This window comes from Elephantulus edwardii, unplaced genomic scaffold, assembly GCF_000299155.1.
Source record: "Elephantulus edwardii isolate Elephantulus edwardi_28Jun2011 unplaced genomic scaffold, EleEdw1.0 scaffold00048, whole genome shotgun sequence".
Taxonomy (NCBI): Eukaryota; Metazoa; Chordata; class Mammalia; order Macroscelidea; family Macroscelididae; genus Elephantulus; species Elephantulus edwardii.
Window position 1 is genome coordinate 6,868,790 of NW_006399798.1, and position 19,354 is coordinate 6,888,143.

At 56.6% G+C, this 19,354-nt stretch overlaps 1 protein-coding gene across 1 annotated transcript in view; it reads right to left on the reverse strand.

The window, feature by feature from the left end:
* The window catches only part of TMEM104 (transmembrane protein 104), a 62,212-nt gene that overhangs the window by 25,766 nt on the left and 17,092 nt on the right, over nucleotides 1-19,354 (reverse strand). Inside the window, exons 5-9 of the mRNA XM_006886382.1 lie at nucleotides 18,194-18,275; nucleotides 17,541-17,637; nucleotides 16,820-16,900; nucleotides 12,757-12,856; nucleotides 10,407-10,512 (exon numbers count right to left, since the gene is read on the reverse strand). Of these exons, the coding sequence (XP_006886444.1) occupies nucleotides 10,407-10,512; nucleotides 12,757-12,856; nucleotides 16,820-16,900; nucleotides 17,541-17,637; nucleotides 18,194-18,275 (466 nt within the window). The remainder of the gene's footprint in view (nucleotides 1-10,406; nucleotides 10,513-12,756; nucleotides 12,857-16,819; nucleotides 16,901-17,540; nucleotides 17,638-18,193; nucleotides 18,276-19,354) is intronic.

Below are 19,354 nucleotides of genomic sequence, written 5' to 3' on the forward strand. Positions count from 1 at the left end.
TGCAATAACAGACAACCTTCGTGACACTGAGACAACACTATGCTGAGGTGAGCTGTATCTGCACTGGAATGGGGGTGTCGGGGTTCATGGCATTGGCCTCCTCCTCTGTGGAGAAGTTCACACAGGTACAAAGGTACTCAGGTGTCCCATTCTCCTGTCACTGGATTCTGGGGAGTCACCTCTTCTAGTGAGATGAGACTTTGAAAGGGACTTGGACTGGCTGAACGGGGTGGGGGTGGGTGAGTCCCGTCCTGTTTGGCTGTAGCCACACATGGGTAAAGCTCACCAGGCCCTGCTGGGGAGCAGAACGGAGAGAGAGGGCCTCCGGCCGGAGTTCAAAGCAGCTCTGGTGTTGCGGGGAAGCAGAGCCTTGGAGGTAGCTGGGGCCCTGCCCGCTTCTCAGTTCTCCCTCCACCCAGGCGACATGGGACACAGGTCTGAGCCACCAGCGCTGGCCCCACAGGCCCCTAACCCCTGCTCTAGCTGTCGACACCTCTGCACTAAGAGGACAAACCGGCTGCTTCCACCTGCTGGCCTGCAGGACGAGAGGACGGGGCTCGGGCATTCACCAGAGCCGGCACCAGAGACTGGGCCTAGGTCAGACCCGACTGTCACCAGATGCAAATGAGAGTGTTTATCAGGTCAATAATCCAGTGGTCACCTTGTGCTTACAGGTCCTGAGAAGACCGAGAGGCACAGGTGGGTTGGAGGTCTATGCCCCACGAGGGGTGGGAAACTCTGGGCCAAAAACCGAGCCCCTCAGCTCCCAGGCAAGACCCTGCTGATTCTGGTAAGAATGAAACAGCTTTGAAACATTCGGGGACAGGCTGTGAGTGCGTCCTGTGACCCTCAGGATCTGCAGGTCCTTGAATCTGCTCTTGGTGCCTGGAGCTGTGCCCCCCACTCCGACCTCTGGACATCACAGGAGGCTAAGCCAGTGCCCCCAGCTCCTCAGGTGCTGAACTAGCGAGAACTCAGAGACCGGGACCGAGGGCCCCTCAGCCGCTCCACCCACTCCAGCTGCCCGTCTCTGCACAGGAGACTGGAGGGTGGGGAGGGCGGTGGTGTGGGTAAGCTCTGCACAGTCAGGTGTCAGGACACTGGAGGCTCTGAGCTAGCCCCGCCCCTTCCCTGCCACCACCGCAGGCCTGGAAACAGGCCGGGAGGGAGAAGGATTCTTCCAGACACAGAGTAACCTTGGAGGCGGGGAAGGAGGCAGCCAGGCTCCTCGTCAAGTGACTGATTAACGAGCACTGTCGAGTAGGGGACAAGAAACCACACTAACCAGCCCCTGCTGCCTCCCTAAGCGCAGCAGCTTCCCAGGAAACAGAGAGGAAGCAGACGCACCAGCTGCCAGGGACACAGCGGGCACCTGTTGGCCCCAGGGAGCGAGGTGGCCCCTGGCAGGGGCTACTGCTCGAGCCTTTTCCCAACGAGAACTCTCTGGAGGAGTCTGCTTGGAGCAGGAGTAAAGGAGTCCTCTCCTGCTCAGGTGCCCAAGGCGTCAGCTGCAAGATGCTTGTCAGGTTAGACTGTGACCTGGGACAAGTGGCTCCTTCCGGGGACAGGTTCCAGGCCCTGCCCCTGCCCCACTCCGAGCTCTGAGGGCAGCTTCACGGGGAGGCTCGGGCAGTCTGGAACTCGTAGCATGACCACTGTCACAGGCTGTGGGGTCTCAGAGTCAAGCCGTGCAGGCTCCTCGCCCCATGGCCGCAGACTGCTGCATCGGGCCTGGGGACCTGCTAGGCAGTCCCCTTAGGGTCTCAGGTAAAAGCCCACCTCCTGCCCAATCTGTCACCAAGGGCCAGCACCCGGCACCTGGCCCGATGTTCTCGGGAAGGTTTGCAGAGAACGTCTCAATTGATGGCGACGGCCAGCTGGGCCCACGGCCAAAGCAAACGCTCTCTCGCTCTGCTGCTCTCTCTGCCCAGCGACCCGCCCGCTCCCCTGCGACCCTTCTGTCCTGGCTCCCGTTCAAGGTGCCAGGGTGCCTGGGCAGTGTCTCTGCAGCGACGCTTTCCGCACCTGAAGGCTTATTAAAATGTACCTCGGCTGACTCCAGACTAATCCACGCGGCATCCCGAGCTCATGCTAATTAATCAGATGTCCTCATTAATATGCATCCTAACCGCTCAGCGCTGCCTAATGCCCTGCCACCAGGTCTCCCTGCGAGGCAGAAACCCTCTGGGGTTTTGGGCATCTTCTTTCTCCCTGGGTCAGGGGGTAGCTGGGGGGGGGGCTTGCACATAGAAATGCATCATCTCTGGACACGGGTGATGCCCTTTCACTGACCTGCAGGGGCTGCTGGCTGGCACAGGAGGCAGCCACACTTGGCGGGGGCAAGGCTGGCTATTACTTGAGAGCTGGATTTAATTAGGAGTTTATGGCCAGGGCCCTGGGTTTGTCCCTTAGGGAGAGGCCAGGCTCTGCCTGTACGATGCACCCTGTAACAGAGAGGGTACACAGCCTCACGAAGGCCCACAGGGCCCCCAGTCAGGCCCCTGGACTGAGTGATGGCACAGCCTCGAGAATCATGGAGCAGGGAGACAGTGTGATGACTGTCACTGCTACAACACCGTCAACAACAGTCACTGTCTTATGGCTGCTGGGAGAGCGGGGTCACTCTGTTACTGTGAAGTGCCCTCCAGTCGACTACGACTCACAGCCCGTGAACAACACATCGGAAGCCTGCCTGATGCCGCACCACTGTCACTTAGACTAATTTGCTTGGTTTTCTCTCTGCTTTTTTGTAAATCAAAAGGGGTGTGGAATAGGGTGAGAGGGTCTTCTGAAACAATCAACCAGAACGCTCACTTAAGACCTCTTGTCGCTCTCAAGCCGATTCAGACTTACGATGACCCCTTGTGCAGAGCGGACCTGTTCCCAGGGCCTTCCTAGCCGTAACCCAGCGGAAGCGGGTCACCCGACCTCTCTTCCATGGTACTGCGGTTCTCCACCTTCATTCTCGGCTCAGAGGTGGGAGGCCTGGGAGGAGGGGTGGGGGTCGAATGTGAAGACGGTGTGTGCTGCCAACCTGAAGGGAATGACTTGACAGTGCATGCCGGGTCTGTGGCCAGGGCAGCCAGGGAGGGAGGGACACTGGGTTTAGAAGCCTGAGCTTGCCACTCACCGAGAGGGCTATGGCCTCGCGCTCAGGGTCTGCCTGGGATCAGTGTGAAGTGTGTACAAACCGGTCCTGAAAAAGCACAGGGCAGAAGGCCCCCAGCGGGACGAGTGCGCCCCACGGAGACCTATTTGGAAGTTTCCCAACCAAATCGCTCTGTGCCGCTGTGAGAGCCTGGGTCTGTAAAACCAGCTCTGTGAAGCCTGCCCTGCCTACTTCTTGGAGGGCTGCCTTGGGGCACACCTGCCCCTCCTGCCTGTGTCCCCAGCACCATGAACGGGGCACTCTGGCCTCCGCTCCTCTACAGCGAGCCCTGGCCCCCTCCTCGAACACCGGACAGGCTCTCTGAAGGTCTATTTATGAACGCTGCCTTCCATACGCACATTTCAAACGCACTGGGGAGCCATGCGGCGGGAGAGAGGTTGCAGTCGGTGCTTTCACTGGATCATTTCATCACAGATAGTTACCCCCCCCGGCACCCCGTTTGTCTCAGGCATTTGGTTTTTCACATAATGGGGTTTCTTGAGAGTTGAGTATGTCGGGGTGAGGGTGACAAGGTTATGACGCACAAGATAACCTTTCCTGCTCCCATCCAAGTCCCTAGGTGGGATGCAGGGAGTGAACGGGGTCAAATGCCAGTTTTCCACGTGCCCAGGGGAAAGTCAGCTTGCTCCAGGCGAGTGGCATTTGCAAGGTGAACTTGTTACTTTGCAGGCACTGAAGACAGAGACAGAGAAAACTGGGACATTCTAACATGAGGGGCCCCGAGACCGTCAGACCGTCACAGTGGGGAGGAGCCTGGGCGCTTGGCCCGGCACTGGATGACAAAGTCCTGACACCCGACAGAAGAGAGGGCAGCCTGAGGACCCCACCTCACTTCCCAAGACCATTCTGGGGGAGGTGGGCACTGCCCAGAGGAACTGTGCCCCTCTTCCGTGACTCAGGGCCCCACAGGCTGGTTTCCTCACTGAGCACAGGGGGACGAGGCACTGGGGACCCAGCCCTGTCCTCTAAGCTGGCACATCAGCTATTGGCCATTGTGGAGGCAGGCCGTGGGGTGTGATGGATGGCGGGATTAATGCCAGCTGACAGAGCCCATGTCCCTGAGAGCTGCTTTAAAAATAAAAAACCACCATCCTTACACTGAGATGGAGGAGACAGCCTGGGCCTAACACCCAGAGCGGCTGGGGGTGAGGGAGACGGCGGTGGGGGGTGCGGAGTTGGGTTGCTGGGGGGGCAGGTGCTGGGCCTGGGCTGGGGGTATGCCCAGGTGGGCAGCAGAACTGGGGAAACGCTGGCTGGTGAGGGCTCGTGGGCCCTTTGGTATGAGTTTGGAGGACTGTCACTGTGTCCGGGTGAGTGACAGGACAATGTGAATTTCATTTGGAAAAGGCTGGGTTTGGGGGATGGGAAGCCCAGACCAAGAAGCCGTATTCAGCGCGAGATCCCAGACAGCTCTCCCCGGGAAAAAAAAACAAAGACAGAAAGGGAAATACAGACCCGTCCCTGTATTATTGATTTCCTAGGAAAAGAAAGAGACAAGCCCATCCTTTAAAGTCAGTCGTTTCAATCTGCGTGCCGCGCGTTGCTTGGAGGCGAGGTACAGGCTCTGCAAGGTGGCCCCTATCTGGTCAGTGGGCTCACACTGGGGAGCGGGGAAGAGACTCACCCCTCCCTGAACCCCGAGCTGGCAGAGGGCTGGCCGCGCGGTGTCCCTGAGGCTCATGCTGATGGTCATAGCAGCAGGACCGCCACCAAATGATGCGCCCAGGGTCAAGGGGCAGCCACAGGCCAGAACGACTCCAGCCCTTTCCATAAACGAGTACAGAGAGGACAAGACGCAAAGCCTGTCAGACAAGCTGACCAGGGGCACACACGGGGAAAAGAACACCCTCCTGGTAGAAGGACTTTCACGTCCCAGGCCCCGGAGAGAGTCCAGGCGGCCAGGTTCTGTTTCTGCTGTTGGCAGGGTCCTAATCCAGGGAGTGACAGGAGCATGGAGCTGTCCAGAGAATGGACACTGTCACCCTGCACGCCCAGAGGACATCAGACCCCAGAGGCTCAGGGCGATGGCCGCCCCTCTGGGCTTTGGCTCTGGTCTCTGGGGTGGATAAAATGCCCGTCAGACTCCTCCCTGAACACTGCACACCTGCCTGTGCGCCCACCCGTCCTGTTCAATCACGCCCCCTTCCAAGCATCCCACACTGCACTGGGGCTGTGCTCGGGAGGACCCCCGAGGTGGCCAAAGTCATGAACGATCCCTGGTGTCGTACACCGTGGTGGTCTCGAGAGCCCACTACTCCTATGAAGTCCTGCTGGTCCTGACACTTGTCGCTCTGGGTGATTTTCCCTCCTCGCTGCTCCTGAAGGCCTCGAGGCCACCTCCTGCCCTAGAATTGGTAAGAATAAATATTTGCAGGATGGCAGCGGCGACCCATTTATTAGCAGATGCCACAGCCCAGGGGTAGCACGGCTGATGCTGAAAGCGCACAGAGACATCAGTGAGGAGGGGATGTCCTCGAAGGGGGGGGGGCTCAACCTGTAGCACTTGAGTGAATGGCAAACATCCACCTTGCCACTTGGGAGCGAGGTAAAGCTGGGGACAGCAGGTCAGTCACGTGGGCGGGCAGACACGGGTCACCTGGCAGATAACACCATGGGCTGAGCAGTCATCTCCCTCTGCAAACCTTCAGCTCTGAGGACGCACAAGAAGCCCACCTGCCCCGCCCCGACTGTCCCTCACGGTTGGGCTGCCCGGCAAGGGGCCGAGGAGGCCCAGGACACACAGCCTGGGGACCAGGGACCCAGTTGAGATAAGCGTCAGGAGTCTGTTTTCTCTGCTGTAAAAATGAGATCATGTCAAATACCTCCTGGTGCTCTAAACAGACTAAAGAAGAAATGTGGACGTAACTGGTGAGGGGCTGCTCGAATGTAGGACAAGCCAGAGTGGGACGATCCCCTCCCCTGCCCGGCACTATCATACAAAGGGGGCTGAGTGCCACGGTGAGTGCTCTGGGCAGACCAAGCCTGGACAGAATGAGATGGCAGAGAAAGAGAAACAGGCTCTTGGTGCCGGGAGGAGTCCCCTTCCAATGTGAACTTGACCTGGATTTCACACTGACCCCTTCCTCTAGGAAGACCGTCTGTAGGAGGACTCCTGTCGCTGCCCCTACAACGCACAGGCTGCTGCTCCAGGGGCCCAGCAGGGTGTCTGGGAGGAGGCCGTCCTCCTGTGAAGGGTGACCGGCCACAGCCCAGCTCTTACAGGCAGCAGCCTCTCCCATCTCATCCAGGTCCCGGATGCCTCTCACAACACCTGTGTTCAAGGCAGGACAGCAAGCCGGGGTGACCTTGTCCAGTCCCAGAGCAGCCAACAAGGGCCCCCTGTCAACATGGCCAGTTTGCGGCCAGGGCTCCAGCCAGGATAAGCTCCGCTCCTCCATCTGCGCTCCAGCACCGCACGCCCGGTGCCTGCTGGGCGGCCTGTGCCTGGTAGCATCTGTCCACCTGAAGAGGCCTCAGCGCAGGGAGTCCCCCCACCCTCTCAGGGCTTCCCTCGGACCCTCGAGGGGGTCAGGAAGGGGCATGAAGGATGGCCACACGGGTGTGACAGCATGAGGATGGAGCAGAAGCCCCCAGCCAGGCCAGGGCCCCAGGGGCCAGGGGCACACAGCCTCCCAGACAGCGGGGTGGGTCTGGTTCCTATCCGCTGGACCCCGGCTCCTCCTCCCCAGGAAGGAAGCACATGAAATGCTCAGCTCTGACTTTGCTCCTGCCGAAGTTGGAGGCGCTCTGTAGACAGAATCCTAAGATATCCCAGCCTGGAGGCAAGGTTAGTGTCTGAAAGAGCGAGGGCACCACTTTCCCATCTGATGCTTCAAAGGCTCAGGGGGGCAGGAGGGGCCCCGAGATGCCATGGCCTGCTGCAGCAAACCGGGTGACAAGTCCTGGGCCCTAATGATCACTCCAGAGCCTGGATTACAGGCAGCTCCAGCTACGGACACGCAGTGACTCATGGGACCCCAGCCTCCTAGCACCCTGCACTTCCCAGGAAGGACAGGGAGAATCTGACTCACGTCAGCTGCTCCGGTAGCCGCAGCACGTGCGCGGAGGTCACGGGGCGTGGGGGGAGGAGGAATTTTCCGCTGGTTAAGGTCAAGGACTTTGGGAGGCGATGATGGGTGGCTGCCGGTGGAGCGCGCCACCTTCCTGTTAGTAATCACGCCGCTGCTCACGGCTGGGCCCTGGAGAGCACTGGCATCCCAAGCATGCTCGCCGTGCAAATGCATCTCAGCCAGGAGGGAACAAGAACGTCTGATAAAGCCAGTGCCTTCATCCCCAGAACACACTGACCCCAAACAGCAATGAAGGAGCCGGTTCTAACGGGCCTCTGACAGAGGCAGGAGGGGCGGCTGTGTCATTTACCTAAGCCAGAGATGACTCGAGCATCTAAAGGGGTGCTAAATCCTGCCTCCAGCTCCCACCTGCTTGCTGCCTTCTGGAACTTTCCAGGAGAAGTTGGGCTGGCAGCAAAGTTCAAAGGGGCTGGCAGGGAGAGGGGCAGTGGGAGCTTCTAGAAAAGATGGAGGATCCTTGAGATGTGAACGACAGAGTGGGAAGGGCTAGGGGAGAGGATGACCCTCTTCCCTGTCACGAGGTCACGGACTGACACCAGGACCAGTGGCAATGGCTACCTTTGACCCTCTTGTAAGCCGCACCGGCAACCTTTGAACCTCTTCACAGAGCTAAGCCCTGTAGGTCAGCCTCTGGGAGGAGGTGGAGACAACACTAAAGCCAGTCATGGAGAGAATTCAGGATAAAGAGACCAGAATCTTTACCAAAGCCTCTGCCTGTCACCTGGCCACTTCCAGCTCTCTGAGAAAGGGGAAGGGGACCCTTTGAGGGTCTGGCACTATTCTGCAGAAGCCTCAGACTTGGTCTCTAAAACCAAGCCAGCTACCACTGAGTCAAGGCCCCTCCTGGGGACTGTGCTGCATGGGGCCTTTACCAGCTGTGAGCCTCCAGCAGCAGGCACCCGGGCCTTTCTTCCGAGATGCCTCTGGCTACACGTAAACTGCCAACTTTCTGGCTACCAGCTGAGGGCTTAACCACTGGTGTGTCCCTTGAGCCTCGTGAACCACAGGCAAAGCTGTGAAAACTTCCCAGGCAAACTCAGTGAGTCAGTTCACGGATCCTGGATTCTCCCAGATGAGACATGAGCAGTCAGAGAGCCAGAGGAAGACGTTGCTGAAGAAACCACAGCCCCAGGCAGGGCCCGTGGTGGGAGGAAGCACGTCAACCGCTTAGACATGGGCTCCCGCTGGGCAGCCCGTGCTCCCGCCGCCTCCCGCGCCTCTGACGGCTGCTGCTTTCGCAGGCGAGGGTGACAATTAGCTTTATGAGTTATAAGTGCAATATCTGGGAGATGAAGGCAGTAATTAATGCCTGCCCGCCTTCCTGAAGGGTTCCTTCTGCTTGGTCAAAGAGTTATTGAGACCCAGGGAGGGCGGTTTCCATCACAGGAGTTAAGTGAAGGAACAATTTAATAAAGCAATAATAACACTGCTAAATAATTTACCAGGCACATGGCAGCCGCCAATACCCCCAGCAAGCAGGGGGAGGGCATGCCGGCGGGTCCCAGGGCCCCCCAGGAAAGACCCACCTGAGGGCTCTGCTACTGTCCCTCTGCCCTGGACACACCCGTGTCCATTTCTCCCTCTTCACGTCTACATGGCTGGAGATCCAGATGAACCCTCACACCTGCTCACCTGAGCCTGCTGAGTTGATTTGGACACATGGTGACCTCACGTGACAGAAATGCCCCACAGGCTGCCTCGGCCGAAACCTTCGCAGAAGCTGGCTGTCACACTTTTCTCCCAAGGTGCAGCAGGTGGATTCGAACTAGTTACCTTTCAGTTAGTCACTGAGTGTTTAAGTGCTAACAGGCCTCCTCTGTGCTACCTCGGTCCCTGCCGTCCTGGCTCCTCTGCTGGGTAGCCCTGTTCACGCTCACTGCTGGGGAAGTGGGGATGGGTGCCAGGCAATGAACTTGTCGCCAGATTCCCACCTGCTATGGGCGACCTGAGATTCAACCCGACTCAAAAACCAATTACAAGACTGCTGGTTACAATGTGTCGGTGGTTCAAACCTTCCAAAAGTGCTCCTACAGGCTTGGTGGTGGGTTCCTGAAATGTTACAGCCTCGTGAACTGTCCGGAGCAGTTTCATGCTGTATCTGGGGGACCGACTTGTGTTCAACAACCACAACACGTGCCAGCCGCTTTACAGAGTTCCCAGCCCAGCATTTCTCACTAGACACCAAATTCCCAGCCTTAGAGGAGTGTGTATGAGGAAAAGACACCATCCAGTGACTCCAGAAACACAACAGAAACAGGCCTAAACCTCAGACTCAGCATGTCCAGGGCGGGACTGCGAAGGCAAACAGGCAGCTTGGGGGCCCTTGGGGTTAATGCATTCAGATCCAAAGAGCACGGCTGGCAGGGCCTGCCGGGGCCTCTGGGGAGGAGCACAGTCAGGACCAGAGACCAGCTCCTCCCGGCTCCTCCCGGCTGCAACGGGCGCCCTCCTGGCCTCGTCTCCCCTCTCTAAATCAGCTAAGTGGCCACGTGTCAAAGTGAGAGTCACCCAGCACACCGAAATCTGTGCCAGGGCTGGAGAGGACCAAGAGGAAGCAGGGAATATTAACAGACACTGCAAAAGTTAGAGGGAAACGGTTCTGAGTCCCGTCTCCCAATCAGGCAGAGATAAATAACTGCCTTGGGGTTTGCATCTCATTATCCGAGACCCAGCCAGTCGATTAGTCAAGTCCAACTCTGCCCGCCCATGGCACAAAGCAATCAGCAGCAAGCCCGGAGATTCATCTTCTCCCTCCGCCTGCCAACGGGAGGGGGCGCAGGGCTGCCGGAGGCTCTACGGATCATCAGGGTCACCTGGAGATGGAGTGGTCTGATCTGTCCAGCCAGAAAACACGGTCCTGGGCCGGCCAGGGGTAAGGTCAGAACATGCAAAGTGGTGAGAAGGGCACTGGACTGAGCTGGCCAAGGAGACCGCTCACACACCAAGTCTACGAGAGCTCAGAGCCTGGAACCAGTGCTGTCCTGACCACCAACGCGATCTCACCTACAACTCTGAGCCCTGGTCACTGGGACACTCGAGGGGCTGGTGGCTTCGTGAGGGGCTCCGTCTTCTGCCCAGAGCATCGTGGTAGTCTAAGCAGTGTACGGCGACGTCCCCAGGCGGGGCCGAGGTCGGAGGACACTCACCAGGTAGATACGGTAGGCGTCGACGCGGCGGATGGGACCCCAGCACCGGTCGGTGTCGTTGTACTTGATGTCGGCTTCCACCCCGCAGGAGTCATTGCTGGTGGTGCTGTGAGGACACAAAGTCATGGCAGACCCTCATCCGGAGGGGCCCACCCTACCCGGCTCACAGGAGAGACCCTGTTACTGTTGTCAGGTTCTCCTGGACGGATTCTGACTCGCAGCAGCCCCATGTGACGGCCTGAACCCACCCAGCATCCCTCGAGAAAAAACCAGGGGAAGCTGTCTCTACAGAGACAGCCCCTCGGAACCCCCGCGGGCAGTTGAGCTCTGTCACGTGGGGTCTCTATGAGGTGACCACCAGGGCTTTTTAGGCTGCAACCTTTATGGAGGGGGCCTGGGGGCACAGTGGTTAAGTGCTCAGCTGCTGAGAGACTGGAGGTCTGAACCCACCAGGGATCTGAAGGAAGAAGATGAGGCCATTTGCTTCTGTCAAGATGACGGCCCTGTGGGCAGCTCGCCTCCGCCCCATGGGCGCTCTAGGACTTAGAATCAACTCATCAGGGACAGGACAATCTTTTTTTTAAAATGAAAGAATAAAAGAGTTCACTGGAAGAACTCTTTTAACTTTTTGTTTTAATTATAAGTTTATAAAGAACTTGGATTTCCATTCAGACCGAACAATCTTTTTTTTAAATTTTATTCTTTTTTGTGTATGTACCGTTAAATTGGATCTGACTAGTACAGGAGGAGACTGTCCCTCCTTCTCCAGCAGAGCATCTGGTGGATTCGAACCGTGTACCTCTAGGATTGCAGTGCAGCTTCTTGCCACTAGGCCACCAGAGCTCCCTCAGACAGGACAATCTTTACGGGAGCAGATAGCCAGGCCTTTCTACCGTGTTACCACTGGGTGGGCTTGAACTGTCACCTTTCTGTTAGCAGTCCAGGGCTCAGTCCCTGCACTACCAGGGCTCCGTGAAGGAATGTGGGAGTCATCAGAGGACATCTCAAAGGGGCCCCACGTGACAGAGCTGCAGTGCCCCACGGGGCTTCCTAGGTGCCCATCTCTGTGGAGGCTGACTCTCAGGTCTTCCTCCTGAGGGGAGTTTGGTGGGCTTGAACTACCGACCTTTCGGTTAGCTACTGAGAGCTCAAAGACTGCCCCACCAGGATTCCTGATGGAACATTGCTGATGCTGATACCCAGGAACTGACCCACAGCTGACCCTCCAGTGGGTTCGCAGAGGCTGTAAGTCACATGGGAGGAGAGCGTTCAGCTTTTTCTCAAGGAGCAGCTGGTGGATTTCAACCATTTCTCACCAGCGAGCCAACTGGCAGCATTACGAAAGACGGTGGAGAGACTGAGATTGTTCACAGCTTTAGTTTGCTTGGCTCCACAATCAACACTCTTGGTACCAATAGCCAGGAAATAAAAAAAAAAAAAACAAAAAACCTTGCACTGCATTAGGAAAGTCAGCTGTCAAGGACCTTTCCAGAGTACTGAAGAGCAACAATGTCAGTCTGGAGACTAAGGTGCACCTGATCCAGGCCACAGTCTTTGCAATTGTTTGCTGTACGTCTGAGAGGTGGACAACTACTAGGGATGATAGAAAGAGAATTGATGCCTTTAGGCTGTGGTGCTGGAGAATTGTACTGAATATACCATGGACTGTCAGAAGAATAAACACATTTGTCCTAGAGAGGGTGAAACCAGGCTGCTCCTTGGAGGCAAGGATTCTAAAGCTTCAACTGACATACTTTGGGCATGTTACAAGGAGGGACCAGTCCTTGGAGAGGGACGTCATGCTTGGGAGGATGGAGGGACAGAGGAAGACCATCAATGAGATGGATTGATACAGTGACTAGGACACTTAGAGGGTAGGTGTGTCAGAGATAGTAAAGTTGGCTCAGGACAGAGCAGGTTTCAGGGCCATTGTACACAGGTTCGCTGTGAGTTGTAGGTGATTCGACGGCACAAAGCAACAACTTTCAGCTTGACAGCACAACTCCTTACCACCAGGCGGCCAGCACTCCCTTAAGGAACACTATTACCAACAGTAACTGAATTCCACTTCTCACAGCTGCTTCAGTTCCAGCAAGCTGACTGGGGACAAACAAGTGTCGGGGACACAATCCCTGACGACTCAGGAGTCCTTGTGGGAATCCTAGGCACTGTCCAAGTGGGCAGTGTGGGGTGCGTTGCGGGCAGAGCACAGCTGCCTGTGTTCTGTACAGAAGAGGGGCTGGGACGGAATCACCAGACACTGGCCTTCCATCCCGGGAGCTGCAGCGCCTGGCGGAGGCAGCCCTGGGCTACCATGTGTGTGCATGCGCTCACGCGTGTGGACACTCACCAGGTCACCTGCATTAGGGAGAGGGGTACAGCTGTGGCATAGATGGCCAGGTCCCCGTACAGGTAAACGATGATGCAGACATAGAACAGGTTGACGCCCACTGCGAGAAACAGAGAGAACCGGTCAGGGGGCAGGAGGGAGATGTTCACAGGCTATTTTGACAAAATCATTCTGTCACCGTCTTCAGCAGCTGACTTTCTACAGAAAAAAACCTTCAAAGTCATCTCTGGTTCTAGACGGTGAGAGGAAAGCTGGCAAGGGACGTAGTTGTGCTCAACTCCTTCCTGAGAACGTGCTTGGCCCCTGGACAGTTGGGGAGCTTCCGAGGAAAGTAAGGGTGTGAGCGGTGGGCCTGGATGGGGAGGAACAGGGCACCTTGGAGGTCAAGCCAGGCTTGGAGGAGGAGGGGCAGGAAAGGAGAATCGGGGGGGGGGGGAAGGAGGAGCTGGAGGAAGCAGGAGATGCTCCGAGCTGGGAGGCTGAACCCAGAACTCCCTGAACCTCTGCACCCCCAGCGCAGCCAAACAACAGGACTACAGACCAAACATCTCTGCTGAAGGACTCAGACACCAAGAGGTGACAGGAGGGGCCTGGCCCCCTGAGTGGAAATCAACAGCGTCAAAGCTCTCGGTGTGCAGGAGCCTCACTTGGACTCTGTTCCAGTCTTCAGTGCCCGGTGGGCACAGGTGACTGGCCAGCAGGAGACAGAGCACAGGCCCCTGGGCTGGAGGGGCTCCCCTCTCCTCTTATGAGAAATAACGGACCTGCTGGCCCTGGAGGCATGTGGTGCTGGGCTCCCCTGCAGAGCCAGAAGCTGTCCCTTCTTTCAGGAGGAGCCTGCCCTCAGGGGTGGGGACCAGGACTCAATTTCAGGTCTCACCAGAGACCTGGGTCCCAGCCCCAGCAAGCCCTCCGGCCTGCGCTATCCCCGTGACTGTTCTTAGGACACCGAATCCTTAACACCAGGGACCAGGCTCCAGACAGCCCGTCTCGGGCGCCGGTCCAGACTGCCGGCTCCAGCTTTCCATGTCACTGTGCTCAAGCTGCTTGCTTCTCTAAAAACATAATGGAAAATAAGGTGACAGCTCCTTTCTCATCGGTGGCTCACCAGAGCCTGTGGGGTCCCCAGAGGAACGCCGAGGGCCTGCCACTCCGGGGAATCTGAGGTCAGCTCTGCTCTGGGCAGCTGAGGGACAGCACTGAGAACGCACCCTTCTCCAAGGAGCCTCTATCCCTGGTCTCCAGATATGACAGTTGGCCTGTCTATGCCCAGTGAGCCCAGGCTCCAAGTCCTAGTTCAAGGCGCCTGGGGTCTGCCGTGACTCCCGCCCCCGCACAGGAGCAGCCCGGGCTCCGGGCACAGGCTTTGTCCCTCCCTGCCCCCAACCTTCCCGCCGACTCCAGAGCCAGCTCTGTTTATGAACTGTGACGCCCTCCCCAATCGATAAATTTCATTACTAGACACAAAACAGGAGGATCAATGAACTTCCTGAGAGGACAAGGGCTGGGGCTGGCATTTCTGATGACCACACACGGGTCTGGACCCCAAGGGAGCCCAGCAAGCCTTGAGTGAAGGGTGGCAGCCCTCCCGAGGGAGACAATGGCACTCTGTGATTTGGGGAAGTGAGCAGGGCAGAGGCTTACAGCTGGGACGATTCTGATCCTCCCTGGGGACATATGGTAATATCTGGGGACATTTCAACGGCCCGAACTGGAGGTGTTGCCGCATTTAGTGGGCAGAGGTCAGGGATGCCGGTACACCTCCCATAGCTATTCACAAGGCAGCCCCCCACTGTGAAGGACCCCTCTCCACACGTCAGCGGCGTGGAGATGAAGGGTGAGGGCTGCTCTCACAGCAGTGCACGTACTCAACCCAAGTGTCTATCAACACATGAATGGGTTGAAAACTCGTGGCACGTGCACAGAATGGAGCACGAGGCCACGCTAACCAATAGTGAAGAATTCGTAAAATACTACTTAGCATGGAAGGCTCCCGAGAACACTATGCTGAGTGAAAACAGGTCAGATGCCAAGGACCATACTGCCTGAGTGTGCTGTTATTTAAAAAGCTAATAGAAAACACAATGCATGTAAATAAAGCACAATGTGTGGTAAGGACTATATACAAACAATATGAAAAATAAAAACAAAAACAAAAAAAACAACTAAGCAAAGGTTACACATACAAATAATAAATAAGAAGAGTCTTGGAGCCCCGGTGGCCTAGTGGCAAGAAGCTGCACTGCAATCCCAAAGGTGTGCAGTTTGAATCCACCAGATGCTCCACTGAACAAGGAGAGGGGTCAATCTCCTCCAGTACCAGTTGGATCCAATTTGATGGTACACACACACACACACTCTCTCTCTAATAAAATTCAATAATTTTTTTAAAAAAAGAGGAGTCTTAAGGGTGCAAATGACCAAGGCTCAACTTCTAATGAAAAGGTTAGCAGTTCAAATTCACCCAGAGCTCCTCACAAGATGGGCCTGGCGGGCACTGAGACCACAGCCTAGAAAGCCCAGTGGGGCAGGCCTGCTTGGCACACGCCAGACTGCAGGACTCGGAATTGACTTGATTACAACAAGGCGCGAGTCTGAGGTGTGGAGGAATAAAAAGACAAAACCCATCAGTTCCAGAGCTCTTCATGGAACGAGAGTGGATTGTAAAGCCTTACGTCCGAGAGGAGGAGGTGTCGCAGTGCCCCCTCTCGTCTCACCGTGCAGCAAGCCCGCCTGTGGGAAGGGATGTGGCCTGTGTGCTGAGTGTGAATGTTCATGCCGAGTCTACGAGGTGAGGACAGGTGGAAATGGACCAGAAGCAAAGCCCAAGGGGGACGTGGGCCACATAGCCCTCTGAGGCTACTCCACGGAGAACCCCGGGAACTTTCCCCTGAGAACCAGGATCATCCTGGGCCCCACATGGGACGGCTGAACCCCACCACCACCACCATCAATCAGAGCACTGAACAGCTGACACACACTCGACAACTCTCATTTCTGGGGTCTCCTCCACCTCCTGGCTCTAACTTGTGCAGACACACTCAAGACCACAGAGAAGTGGGGGAGAAGCCTCTGCAAAACAGGGCTTTGAACTGGTTCATTCTGGTTTGACCTCCTATCGAGGCACGTATTTCCACGCCAGGTGTACTGAATCAGAATCTGCGGGGCCCGCGTGACGCTCATGACACGTTCTGATATGTGTATCTAGGGTGGAAATGCAAAGTCTCAGAATGAGTTGAACTAGAATGAACCAGTTCAAAAAGGGTGTTTGGTAAAGGGGGTGCAGGGTTTGAAGGGCAGAAGATCTACAGAGACAACTGCCAGTGGAGGATTTACTGAGGACATGTCTGACCTTTTACGAAGGGAAAACCCACAGGCTTGGGTTTTTAGAAAATAAACCCTTAAACAGCTCATCTTTCAAAGAACAAGATTTATCAGGGAGGTGTAAGACGTTCCCCTGGAACACCCAACGACCTACCACCGATTCTGAGACCTTTTCAGGTTGCAGCAAATGCAGCAAAGCCCACAGGTAAAGTGGGGCAGAAACACCAGCAGGCTCCCCTGTGGGCCCAGGTGCAGCCCCACCTACGGGCCCACGGCTCCCTCTGCTGGCCACCGCCGGGAGGACGCAGGCTGGGCCGGCGGGTGGACGCAGAGACACCTCTGATCAGGAGGAAGTTCTGGTTCCTGGCAGAGCAATCAAGAAAGACCACCAGCCAGCCGCCCTGGGCTCCCTCTGAGAAAGCTGCCAAGGAGAGTCGGGCCCAGCGGATGAAAGAGAAGGCCTCCTTTTTGTCCCCAACAGCAGCGACCAGAGTGAACCACCCAAGAAAACAACTGGGGCACGGACGGGCTTCTCGAGAAGGTGGCTTCCCAGATGTTCTGGGGATCAGCCAGCTTCCTTCTCCTCCTCCACTGAGTCATCAAGGGGCTGCACTGCCTGCACGGGGGCCGAAGATGGGACCCCGGCAACAGGTGCTGGTCTGCAGAAGCCACTCTCCCTCCAGGCCCACGTCCGCCACCCCCTGACCCCAGAGCACGGCTGGAAGGCCCAGGCCCATACCTTTATTGAAGAACATGGAGGCCATCTGTCCCATCTCCACCCGGTCTGTGATTTCAAAGAGATTTGAAGAACCGCGTCGCTCTGTGGAGCCAACGGACAAGGTGAGGATTGATTCTTCCATCTGAGGGAGCTCAGGGGCTGTGATGAGCTCATAGAACTTTCCAGAATAGCGAAATCTCTAAGTGTTTCTCACGTTGGAGAGAATGTTTCCTGCTGGAGACACTTTAAGACAGAGCCCATGCCTGGAAAATCTGGGGTGCTTGTGTGAGGCTGGGAGTGGGGAGAGACAGGTACCTCATCTGGGATTGCCTTGCTCAGGGAGGAGGCAATCCTGAGAGAGAGAGACAGAGAGAGAGAGAGAAAGACAGAGAGACAGAGAGAGAGAGACAGAGAGAGAGAGAGAGAGAGAGAGAGAGAGAGAGAATGAATGGGTAGGACAGGGGGATACAAGTCAGGGTCCTGAGTTCTCCTCAACTTCCAGGGTGCTGGAATTCCAACTCAAGACGAGACGGGACTTAACATTTCTGACTGAGAGGTGGGTGTCAGGAGGGCCTGGGCAGCACCCTATCTTCACTCTCCCATGGCCAGGGCCAGGAGTCAACCACCAGGCAGGAAGGGTCAGAGAATCAGTGCGTGGGGGCCTCTCAGGGCTTCTCCTCAAAGATGGAGAACCCCATGGACCTGAAGGAGGTACTGGCCTGCCCAGAACCCCGAGACTTACGCACAGACAGGATAGGCCGCTTCTCTGCCCGCTCGTAGTTGTCCTGGACGAGAACATCACTGTCAGAGGCCGAGGAAGAGTCGTCCTCATCCTCCTCCTAGGACAGAGAAGGGACACAGATCATCATTTCTTCTAGAAAGTACCTACAAACTTCATGGTAGTGCTGTCAAGCCACTTTTCGATATGCAGGAATCTGTATGGCAGTTTTCTTGGCTGCTGGCATTAGGGGATCAGTTTACCAGGCCTTTCTCTTGTGGAGCTACGAGGTGGGTTTGAACTGCCGACCTTTTGATTAGCAGCCAAGCACTTAACTGTTGCACTGTTAGGGCTCCTTCAACCTTCCCAACTACCATGTTAGAAGGTGGCAGACCCGCTCCAAAGAAGCTGCAGTTCAGCCTCTCGTGGCGAAGCGGCGAGTCACCCCCTCTGTTCATGGGGCCGAGGGGGAGAGAGGCCTGTGCTGCTGCATTAAACCAGCGAAGGCTCGTCTGCACTGCAAACTGCACTTGGAGATCAATGCAGCCCTGGGACTTGGGGTGCAGAGTGAGGAGCCTGGAGACCAGGCCCCCCCAAACATAAGGGGGAGCCCTGGCTGCAGTTAGCAGCCGCTCTGGTAGGAGGAGTCACCAGCAGAGCAAGGGCATCGCACACACCTTGTGGCTTTCCATCCGCTTCCAGCGGAGCTGCGCGTTGGCTGCGGCCATGGCTTCCATCACAAAGGTGGTGGTCACAAAGCTGAAGGGGACAGGTGTTAATTGCCAAAGGCAGGCGGGAGGTTGGAGGAGGTCCAAGAGGGAAAAAAAAAGGAAAAGCCATTTTAGGAACTGACCGAACCAACAGATACACAGTGTTCTCTTCTGAGTGCCTGCTCCCTGGAGAATGTTCCAGACGGGTCCCACCTGTTAGGAGTGTGTGCATCCTTCCACCTACATGAGCTTGCTTCGATGTCCTTGTCTGTGTCTAGACTTTATGTCCAGTGCAGCTGGGGACAGGAGTGTGGGACAAGCTGAGGGGGCAGGAGGTGGCATGGGGGTGGTTACACAAGGTGGAGATGAAGAGCCAGGGAGACGTGAACCCAGGGGCCTCAGTACCCCACCCCGGGAGGGGCTTCTGGGAACCGAGTGGGAGAGGCGGAGGGGCAGGCCCTGCATGACGCTGCCGGGTGGAAGAAGCGGCTGCGGGAAGGATACAGACCGCGTCCACTCACCTCCTCACTAACGGAGGTGGTGCTGCCTGATAACTGAAAAGGAGACCCTGGCCCCATCCCTTGCCCTCGCTTCCGGCAGCACTCTTACTTTCCCAATCTTGCTTTCTCTGGCTAATATTTAAACAGCCAAACGTTTCCACGGCCTGGATCAAACGGCAAATGGGGAGGCGTCACCAGACACTTGCTGAGGGGAGAATGGAAAAAAATACCCACCTCCTGACTGGGGAGAATAAAAAAAAAAATCTTTCTCTTTTCCTTTTACGGAAATGTGGGGAGCCTTCGAGGTTGGCTACTTGGGCCCATGGACCGTGCACCAAGCAGCAAGCTTTGTGAGCCAGAGACACTGGAGGGACCACCTTCTTGACAGAAATGAGACCTGGCCCCCTCTCTGCCAAGAGATGCCTTGGGGGGGGGGACATTCGTCACTCCTTCTCTTGAGGCTGGGACTCGGGGTGTTGGCCTTGATCCTGTGCCCTCAAGTGCCATCAACGGCAGTGGGCTGACTGCTGGACCCTGTGGCCAGGCAGGGGGTGGGTGTTTGATCCCCCGCACCCCACACTCCTGGGGGCTGGCCAGCTCTGGAACTCCCATTCCAATCACCTCAGCA